The sequence below is a fragment of the Rhinopithecus bieti genome, unplaced genomic scaffold (assembly GCF_001698545.2).
Source record: "Rhinopithecus bieti isolate Rb0 unplaced genomic scaffold, ASM169854v2 scaffold_36959, whole genome shotgun sequence".
Classification (NCBI taxonomy): domain Eukaryota; kingdom Metazoa; phylum Chordata; class Mammalia; order Primates; family Cercopithecidae; genus Rhinopithecus; species Rhinopithecus bieti.
The window spans coordinates 263,300-273,358 of NW_016816945.1; the positions used below are offsets into that span (position 1 = coordinate 263,300).

A 10,059-nucleotide genomic window follows, 5' to 3' on the forward strand; every position below is an offset into this window, starting at 1 on the left:
AGGGCCGGGTGTGGTAGCTCACGCTTATAATCCCAGCACTTTGGGAGGCCACGGCGGGTAGATCACTTGAGGCCAGGAGTTCGAGACCAGCCTGGCCTACATGGTGAAACCCCGTCTCTCCTAAAAAATACAAAAATTAGCTGGGCATGGTGATGGGCACCTGTAGTCCCAGCTACTCGGGAGGCTAAAGCAGGAGAATTGCTTGAACCCAGGAGGCAGAGGTTGCAGTGAGCCGAACTGGCGCCACTGCACTCCAACTTGGGTGACAGAGTGAAACTGCATCTCAAAAAAAAAAAAAGAAAGTAATTAAGGTAAAATTGGCCAGGTGTGGTGGCACATACCTGTAATCCCAGCTATTCTGGAGCTAAGGCAGGAGGATTGCTTAAGGCCAGGAGTTCAAGGCTGCAGTGAGCTATGAAAGCACCACTGTACGCTTAAGCCTGGGCAACAGAGCAAGACCTTGTCTTGGAAAAAAAAAAAAGGAATAATTAAGCTAAAATGAAGTCACTGAGTGGGCCCTAATCCAATCTGAATGGTGTCCTCATAAGAAGCAGCAAGGCCAAGTGTGGTGGCTCACTTCTGTAATCCCAGCACTTGGGGAGGCTGAGGCAGGTGGATCACCTGAGGTTAGGAGTTCAAGATCAGCCTGGACAACATAGCGAAACCCTGTCTCTACTAAAAATACAAAAATTAGCCGGGCATGGCGGCACATTCCTATAATCCCAGCCACTCAGGAGGCTGAGGCAGGAGAATCGCTTGAACCCAGGAGGCAGAGATTATAGTGAGCTGAGATCGTGCCACTGCACTCCAGCCTGGGTGACAGACGTAGACTCTGTCTCAAAAAAAAAAAAAAAAAAGAGGTGATTAGGCCATGGACAAGCAGAAGGAAGACGATGTGGAGATACAGGGAGAGACAGTCATGGACAAGTCAAGGAGAGAGGCCTTGGGAACGAGCCCTTGATTTCAAACTTCAGCCTCCAGAACTGTGAGAAAATAAATCTCTGTTATTTAAGCCCCCAGTCTGTGGTACTTTGTTATGGGAGCCCTCGCAATGTAATCTACATGCTCTCCTTACCTTCAGTGACCCTGGGTCCTCGGCCCTGTGGCTGACACCCTCATAAGCTATGTGCAAAGAGTGGGGGCCTCATTTGAACGCCTTCTTTTCTGGGTGGGTTTTTTTTTTTTTTTTTGACAGGGCCTTGCTCTGTCATCCAGGCTGGAGTGCTGTGGCATGATCATGGCTCACTGCAGCCTCAACCTTCGGGGCTCAAGTGATCCTCCTGCCTCCATCTCCCTAGTAGCTGGGACTTCAGGTATGCACCACGATGTCTGGATAATTTATTTTTAAATTTTCTGTAAAGACACAGTCTCGAAGTCCTGGGCTCAAATGATCCACCTGCCTTGGCCTCCCAAAGCGCCGGGATTACAGGCATGAGCCACCATGCCTGGTCAAATGCCCCTCTCCTCTTAACAGTTCGTAGGTGACCTCAGACAAAGCAACCTCCTCTCTCTGTGCCATGAGGAGACAGCATGGCTTCCCAGGACCAAAGTGGGGATAGAGTAAGATAAAGGCATGTGGCTGTTTCTTGCCAAGCATGGTGGTCGGTCAGCCATAGCTGAGAATGCCTGGAGCCCTCTGCTCAGATCTGGCACTCCTTCCTTGAGCCAGCCCCTAAACTTCTCAGAGCTTCGGGCTCCTCACTGAAGGGAGCTGAGGCGTTTCTGCCCAGCAGCTCTCTCTCCCGTGGCTGTTGCAGGATGAGATTGGTGGCTGGGTGCTGTGACTCACACTTGTAATCCCAGCACTTTGGGAGGCCAAGGCAGGAGGATCATTTAAACCCAGGAGTTTATATCAGCCTGGGCAACACAGAGAGACCCCGTCTCTACAAAAAATAAAAAAATTATCTGGGCATGGTGATGCATGCCTGTGGTCTCAGCTACTCAGGAGACCGAGGCAGGGAGCCTTGCTTCAGCTTAGGAACTGGAGGCCACAGTGAGCTACGATGGTGCCATGCACTCCAGCCTGGGTGACAGAGCGAGATCCTGCATTTAAAAAAGAGAAAAAAAAGATGAGATCAGGGATGTGAAATGGAGAAGGATCCCCTCTTGGCGTGGCCCCAGGAAACGGCATTGTGGGGGTGGGCATGGAGATGAGGACTTTAGCAGAAGCGACATTCTCAGGATGAGAATCCAGAACTGGCCCCTGGGGGTGGCGAGGGGGAGTTATGAGGCCTGGTGTGGTGAGTCCCAGCCCGGGTTCCCGGGAGTGGGTAGGGGCTGAAGAGCAGCCTCCTGGGCGTGGAGTCGCCTATTTTTGCCTCTACTACGTCATCCTTAGACCTGGGAGTGGCTGGTGCAGCATGGAACCAAATAAAGGCTTGTCGAATGAATGAATAAGTGATGGGGAGAATGGATGGCAACAGCCTTGGCGGTCACACTGGACATCGGGAGCAGGCATGGATAGGGTGCATCCAACCTCCTCCTTTCTGGCTGCCCCGGCTCTCCTTGCTTAGGTGCCCCAGACCCCATGCTCCCTCCAGCTGGAGCAGCTTAGGCCTCCCTGGCAGCCTCCAGGGGTCCCACCATGACTCCCCAGACTCCTGAGGGCCTCCTCCCACCCGGGGTTCCTTAGGATGCAGGCCAAGGACCCTCCTCTGGGCCTGGGAGATGTGCTGAAGCCACCAGGCAGAGTCTATAGGCCTGGGCCAGCCTCTTGGCCTCCTTGTCTGCCTTCACCTGGGCCTCAGTTTACCCCACAGTAAAGTAACAAGTTGACTAGAGAGGCGCTGTTCCCAGGGCCCTTTCGCAGAGGACCAACCTAAGATCATTATCTTTCAGAGAAAGTGAAACCTGGTCCCCAACCGTCAAGGCGGCAACTCCCCCTCCCGGCTTCCCCTCTGAGCTCACAGCTTCCCCATCTTCTCCTTCCCCCATCCCGCCCCTCGACAGCTAATACTTGGAATCAGACCTTCATCTTTCTTTTTCCTTCAAAGGTCTTTTCCTTTTATGTCCATGATGGCAGCAACCCTGTGAGGTGGGCTGGGAAAGACTTTTCTCCTCCTCATTTTATAGTTGGGGGTCTCTGAGGCCCAGAGAGTTTACATGACTTGCCTCAGGTCACATAGCACCTCAGCAGGCTTGAACGCTGGCCTCCTGTTTCTCTTGCTCCAAGTGTCCAGTTCTCCCCCGTGGAGCCTGTCTACAGAGACAGGGCCTGGCTTTGGGGAGTGGGCCTGGCAGAGGGTGCACAATGGGGGAAAGGAGACGGTCAGGAGCTGGGCTGGGGGATGCTGGTCCTGGGGCCTGAACCACAATCTCGGGGCTGCCAGCCTGCGTCTGGCTCTGTGCCCAGAGCCCGGTGGTTTCCGCTCACAGATGTCCCAACAGCCCCGGCGAGAGGGCAGGAAGGGCACTCAAGAAGGAAGATGTCTCGCCCCCCTCAGCCCCCAACCACTGTGTCCTGCGAGGCCAGTGGCTCCTGGGCCGAGACTGGCCTGGGGCCTCCAGAGGCCCACCTTGAAGTCCCTCCTGCCCATCCCTGGCCCAGTTCCCCGAAGACGGCATGGACCCTCTTCCTCCCTGTTCACCCCAGGAAGGCTGAGGCTGCGGTTTACATCATCCTTGGGCGTAGGGCTGACCTCGAAGAACGAATTCGAAGAAAACAGGAGGAGGAGCGGGCATACACCCCGCCCAGTGCCCATTGGCCGCCCGTGGAAATTTTGGTTTTTGGGGTCATGTTCCCAGAAGGCCTGCCCTCCCCCCTCCCCATCCCCACCCACCTCATGAGGTGTTGGCCAATCGCCCCAGCGGGCATAAAGTGGCTGCCAGCCTGCAGGGCTCCCAGCCGAGAGGTGTCACCCCCAGCGGGCGCGGGCCAGAGCACGGGCACCCAGCATGGGGGTACCGCTCACACGGAGGACGCTACTCAGTAAGTACTTCCTTCCTCCCCGCCAGAACCCGCCTGCTGGGTCTGTCCACAGGCGCCGGTGGGAAGCAGAGGCACCCTCTGCCCTCTGGGACCGGAGGAGGCCGGGCGCCAGGCAGAAGGATGCTGAGAAGGGGAGAAAGCCAGAAGGTCAGGCAGAGAGCGGTCCACTGAGAACCCGGCATCTCCACAGGTAGAGAAGGGGCATCCCTGGAAGGCTTCCAGGGGGAGGTGATGTCGAGATGTAGAGGCAACTCTGGGAACCAGGGAGTGAGAGAAGAGGATGGGCGAAGAGGCTAGGCAGGAGAGGGAGGCTCAGAAGCTGGGCAGGGAAGTGGCGTGAGGTGTGGAGGGATTGTGGGGCCTCCAGCTTGCCCCGGATGAATAGAAAGTCAGCCGGCCCTGGGGGCCCCAGAGCCCACACAATCACACAGCATGCACAGCCACACCCACATGGCCACATGCACACAGAACCATATGACGTCATCTACAGCCCTGCATCTCACCAGCCCAGGAACCCCCACACGCAGACCACAGTCCCCTTGGTGAAGGGAGCAGTTCTCCCTCATGTTGCACACAGACCCAGATGCACAGCCACGCAGACACACTAGTCCCACGTGCGCTGCCACACGCACAGGCCCCTGCCAGAACCCGGCAGCAGATACCTGGGGAGGCGACGAAGGTGCTCTGGGGTCGCTATGTCTGGGTGCCCGGCCCCTCGGCCCTCCCCAGCAGCCAGTCTTCCCCAAAGGGCCGGATGGTTCTTAGGACGGGAACGATGGTGTCACTGCCTTCCGGGCCATTGCGCCACAGGCCCCTTCCGACCACGTGGCTGCCGGTGCCCCGTTGGGGGTGGTAGAGAGCCGTAACTGTATCCACCCCCAACGCCTTCTGACAGGTTCACAGCATCCCTGGTGGGCCTGACAGAAGGAACCACTTATGGAGAGAGGAGGGAGGCATGAGAGGTCAGGGGAGAACCCTGGCCTTTATGACCTGTGCAGGACCTTCTCCTGAGACTTGGTTTACCTGTCAGGAAAGTGGGGACGTGAACTAGAAGGTCTCCCGCATCTGTTCCAGGCTGCGCCTCTGGTTGGAAAGGCGGCATCTCCTGGTTCTAGACAGAGCTGAGGGCACGAGCCGCTCCCGGGATGCCTGCCCTGAAGCCCTCTCAGGCCCATCTCCCTGGATGGCCAGAGCAGCTGACAAGGCAGGGTTCTAGGCTGGTGGCCGGTCCTTAGCCCAATGGTCTTGCAGGGAGCCAGTCCCACCTTGCAGAGAGTCAGCTCTCGAGGTTAGAACCATGCGGTAGGCAGGATTGGATCCAGTCAGGCGCTGCAGCCTTTGCTCAAAGACCTACTTGGTAAATCGCAGCCACTGTCTTAGTCCCTCCCACTGCTTGCTGTGTCAGGCCCTGGGCAGTGACTTACTGGGGAGATGATGGTGGCCTTGGTGGGCACACCTGTGCACACACCATGCCACACAGTGCCCAGCCCCCGCCCTCAACTACACAAAGTCCGGGATGAAGGAGGCACCTTTCAAGGCCCTCTTGAACCCCCTCCCTGAGGCTCCCATCTGTGGCTTTCCTCACCAAGTTGGGTGATACCCCTCTTCTCTGCCTTAGGTCTGGTCCTTGCACTCCTGTTTCCAAGCATGGCAAGCATGGCGGCTATGGGCAGCTGCTCGAAAGAGTACCGCATGCTCCTTGGCCAGCTCCAGAAGCAGACAGATCTCATGCAGGACACCAGCAGGCTCCTGGACCCCTATGTAAGCACCTGGGCCCTTGTGGCATCTGAGTCTCAGAGAACTGTGGGGAAGGGAGTGAGAAGCAGGGAGGACAGGCCCAGCCCCACTCCATATGGCCAGGTAAGGGAACTGAGTCACTGAGTTATTCCAGCCTTAACCTTGAGGAGCTAAGGCTGACCCTCCAGCTTCCGTAGCTCTGTGGTCCCGGGGCGGGACTCCAGATACCACCACCGCCCTCATCTGCTTACTCAGTGTTTCCTGCACACCTGCCAGGCTCTGGTCTGGGCACTGGGATGTAGCAGTGAGCAAGACAGAGTCCAGCGCTCTTGAAGCTCCCCATTCTCCACAGGCATCCCACCAGCCAGGTCCCCAACATCCCTCCGACCTTGCCTGTAGTGATCTTGGGGTCCTCTTCCCTCTCGGGTCTCAGTTTCCGGATCCGTCCAGTGGGAGATTGGATAAGGGTGCATGAGGTCTAGCATTCCAAGGCTGACTTGTCTGTGAGTGTGGTCCGGGTCCTCAGCATTCACCCTGTGATCCTCCTGTTCCCCCCAGATACGTATCCAAGGCCTGGATATTCCTAAACTGAGAGAGCACTGCAGGGAGAGCCCTGGGGCCTTCCCCAGTGAGGAGACCCTAAGGGGGCTGGGCAGGCGGGGCTTCCTACAGACGCTCAATGCCACACTGGGCTGCGTTCTGCACAGACTGGCCGACTTAGAGCAGCATCTCCCCAAGGCCCAGGACTTGGAGAGGTCTGGGCTGAACATAGAGGACTTGGAGAAGCTGCAGATGGCGAGGCCGAATGTCCTCGGGCTCAGGAACAACATCTATTGCATGGCCCAGCTGCTGGACAACTCAGACATGACTGAGCCCACAAAGGCCGGCCGGGGGGCCTCTCAGCCGCCCACCCCCACCCCTACCTCGGATGTTTTTCAGCGAAAGCTGGAGGGCTGCAGGTTCCTGCGTGGCTACCATCGCTTCATGCACTCAGTGGGGCGGGTCTTCAGCAAGTGGGGGGAGAGCCCGAACCGGAGCCGGAGACACAGTCCCCACCAGGCCCTGCGGAAGGGGGTGCGCAGGACGAGACCCTCCAGGAAAGGCAATAGACTCATGCCCAGGGGACAGCTGCCCCGGTAGCCTCAGTAGCACCCCTTGCTGGTGAAGGATGCGGCAGGTGCTCTGTGGATGAGAGGAACCATCTCAGGATGACAACTCCCAGGTCCCCAAACCTGTTCCCCTCTACTACTCGCCACTGAGAAGTGCACTTTAAGAGGTAGGAGCTGGGCAGACCCCTCTACCTCCTCCAGGCTGTGGGACAGAGTCAGGCTGTTGAACCCCTCCTAGCCCCAAGTTCCCCAGACCCAGTGGGGTGGCCAGGCAGGCCACGCGGGGCCGACTTTCCATTGATTCAGGGGTCTGATGACACAGGCTGACTCATGGCCAGGCTGACTGCCCCCCTGCCTTGCTCCCCGAGGCCTGCCAGTCCTTCCCTCTTATGACTTGCAGGGCCGTTGCCCCCAGACTTCCTCCTTTCCGTGGTTCTGAAGGGGAGGTCACAGCCTGAGCTGGCCTCCTATGCCTCATCACGTCCCAAGCCAGACACCTGGATGTCTGGGTGACCTCACTTTAGGCAGCTGTAACAGCAGCAGGGTGTCCCAGGAGCCCTGATCCGGGGGTCCAGAGAATGGAGCTCAGGTCCCAGCCCAGCCCCGAAGTCGCCATGTGGCCTGGGGCAGGTCACTTTACCTCTCTGGACCTGTTTTCTCTTTGTGAAGCTAGGGAGTTAGAGGCTGTACAAGGCCCCCACTGCCTGTCAGTTGCTTGGATTCCCTGACATAGGGTGGATATTAAAATCTGCAATTCAGGACATGTGGTGCAAATGGTGCTGGGTGGTGTACACGGAGGTCTCTGTAAAAGGAGACCCACCTCCCAGCGCCGGGAAGCCCCAGTCTTGGGCCCTTGCTGCTGGCTGCTCCCCCTGGTGGTGAATCCTGGAATTTTCTCACGCAGGAGCCATTGCCCTCCTAGAGGGGGTCTCAGAAGCTGCGAGGCCAATTCCTTGGAGGGACATGACTAATTTATCGATTTTATCAATTTTATCAGTTTTATATTTATAAGGCTTATTTATGATGTATATTTAATGTTAATATTGTGCAAACATATATTTAAAACTTGCCTGGTTTCTAAAGCCTCTGTGTCTCTCGGTTGTCTTGGGGGAGAGGATTTGGGGTGGACTTTTAGAGAGGGGAGGAACCCTAGGTGGGCAAGGCCAAAAGCATCCACGCTCTGGGGATGGGCTGGAGGTCTCTGCTGTGCTCAGGAAGGGAAATCACATACCCCAGCTGTCGGGGGCTGTGACTGTGGTGGGGTGGGGTGGGGTGTCAAACTCAGACAGGGCATTGGTTATGGCCGAATGGGGCTCCCTTGACATATTGGGGATGAGGGGTGTCAAGATGTGGTAGCAAGAGGAGAGGAAGAAAGGCTTGAGTGTGTGGGCTGCTTCTGGGCCCCCATGGGTATGTGGTTGAGGTCTGCATAATGATGGACATTGGAAGCTGATGTGTGTTATATACCAATGTGTGTTGCATGTGTATTTCTCTTACCTAATTTCGAAGCCTGGATGTCAGTGTCCTAATGGAAGTTTATGTCTGTATCTGTATTTATGAATGCGTGCAGACATGTCTGGGTGTGTCTCTGCATGCGTGTCTGCACATGTGCAAGCTTAGGTGTGTGCCAGTGTGTCCTCTCATACGTGTGTATGTTCTTGGATCACCCTGGGGGGATACGGGCACATCCGGTGCCTGGAACATGAAAGGTGCCCTAGGCATTTGTGGAATGAATCAAAGAGTGAGTTCACAGCTACACCCCTGCCACCAGCATCCTGCCTGATGTGGACTGAGCATGCAGCAGACATGAGGAATGGCTGTGTGCAGAGGGACGAAGAGACTTGGCTGGGCTTGAAATCCTGTCTCAGCCCCTTTCCATCTATCTGGGTGACCTTGGGAAAATTCTTCAACATCTCTGAACCTTTGTTTCCTCATCTGTGGAATGAACAAAAGAATAACAGATCCTGCCTCAGACAGGGCCAGTGACCTGGTTTGTGCTTAAAACTGCTTCCTGAAGAGCCCAAGGGGTTAGGGTTTCCATCTGGCCCCCAGAAAACTGGGCTCCTCCCAAATGCCCGGGCGAGCATGTATAGACCGAAAACATGCTGAGGCAAGGGCTCCCAGAGGCAGGTGAGCTTGACTTGGATCGGTCCATGGCTACCCCTACTTCCTGAAATGGCAAAAATAGCTGGGGATGGGATGGGAACAGGAGGACTTGACATTAGGGTAGAGGAGAGCCAGTGCAGAGCTCCCTGCAACAGACATGACACATCTTGCAGATGAGAAGACTGAGGCTCAGAGAACGTGAGTGGCCAGCCCACATCCTTAGACCAAATTAACCGGGAATGGGCACAGTTTGAATTCAGGGCCATAGGACTCCTGGGTGGGAGCATCCTCCTGGTACCCCTCCTCCTCTATAACTTGGCTGACAATTTCATGAGTTCCTGAAGGCACAGAACTCCAGGGCAAGGGGCAGACAGACAATAGACAGGCACAAGGACCAACAGGAGCATCTGAGATTGCAGGATGAGCTCAGCAAAAATAAAGCAGGGTGATGTAACAGCAGCGGGAGAGCCAGGCGCTGCGAGTGGCCAGAGTGGTATCTGGAGAGGTGACGTCCACACTGTGGTCTGAGTGACGTGCAGATGGGGAGGTGGGAAGAGCTAGGGCAAAGGCTCTGAGCATTCAGGGATCAGAGTATCACGAGTGAGGGCATCAGGATTTGCCCAAAGGCCCAGAGAGGGGAAGCATCTTGCTTAACGTCACAGAGCAAAGTAGTGCAGGGCTGAGGCTAGAACTCCAGGCCCCTAACTCCCAACCAGCAGTCTTCCCGGGCAGCTGCCTGACATATTGCAGCCTATTTACCAAGTACCTAGCAAGGGCCTCCCGCGGTCCCCACTGGGCTCCCCCTCGCCCTCAGGGGTCCTACCATAACGGCCATCTTTTGGCTCCCAAAGTGCCCGGGGCTCCTTCCTACCACAGGGATTCTTCCTACGCTGTTCCCTCTGCCTGGAATGCTGTTCCCCATCCTGTTTGTCAAGTTAGCTCCTTCCTTGTAAGATCTCAGCTGGAGGATGCATCCTTAGCAATTCTTACTCGCCCGTCCAGAGTCTGGGTCTGGGAACCTGGTTGCGCCCTCCCTTCCGGCAGCACGCACTCTGGTGTTCACATTCCCAACTGTGTCTCCTATTAGCATGGAGGACGGAGACTGAGTCTGCTTTGCTTGATGCTGTCCCTGCATCCGCATGGTGCCTGGCACACAGTAGGTGCTCAAGGAAGAGCAGG

General features: G+C 56.4%; 1 protein-coding gene across 2 annotated transcripts; it reads left to right on the forward strand.

Moving 5' to 3' along the window:
* Positions 1–3,208: 3,208 nt before the first annotated feature.
* On the forward strand, positions 3,209–7,856 carry OSM (oncostatin M). Of its 2 annotated transcripts, none has more exons than XM_017855633.1 (3): positions 3,209–4,118; positions 5,547–5,689; positions 6,224–7,856. In XM_017855633.1, exons 2-3 carry the CDS (start codon positions 5,576–5,578, stop codon positions 6,803–6,805), a joined length of 696 nt encoding a protein of 231 aa, XP_017711122.1. In that variant the 5' UTR covers positions 3,209–4,118; positions 5,547–5,575; the 3' UTR covers positions 6,806–7,856. The 2 variants fall into 2 exon arrangements, with proteins under 2 accessions (XP_017711122.1, XP_017711121.1); XM_017855632.1 differs by having other exon boundaries at positions 3,209–3,928.
* Positions 7,857–10,059: the final 2,203 nt, after the last annotated feature.

Coding starts and splice junctions, on each gene's coding strand:
- OSM (XM_017855632.1), top strand. CDS start 3,895: ATGGGGGTACCGCTCACACGGAGGACGCTACTCA. Junction 3,929..5,546: donor CACACGGAGGACGCTACTCA/GTAAGTACTTCC, acceptor TCTCTGCCTTAG/GTCTGGTCCTTGCACTCCTG. Junction 5,690..6,223: donor GCAGGCTCCTGGACCCCTAT/GTAAGCACCTGG, acceptor TGTTCCCCCCAG/ATACGTATCCAAGGCCTGGA.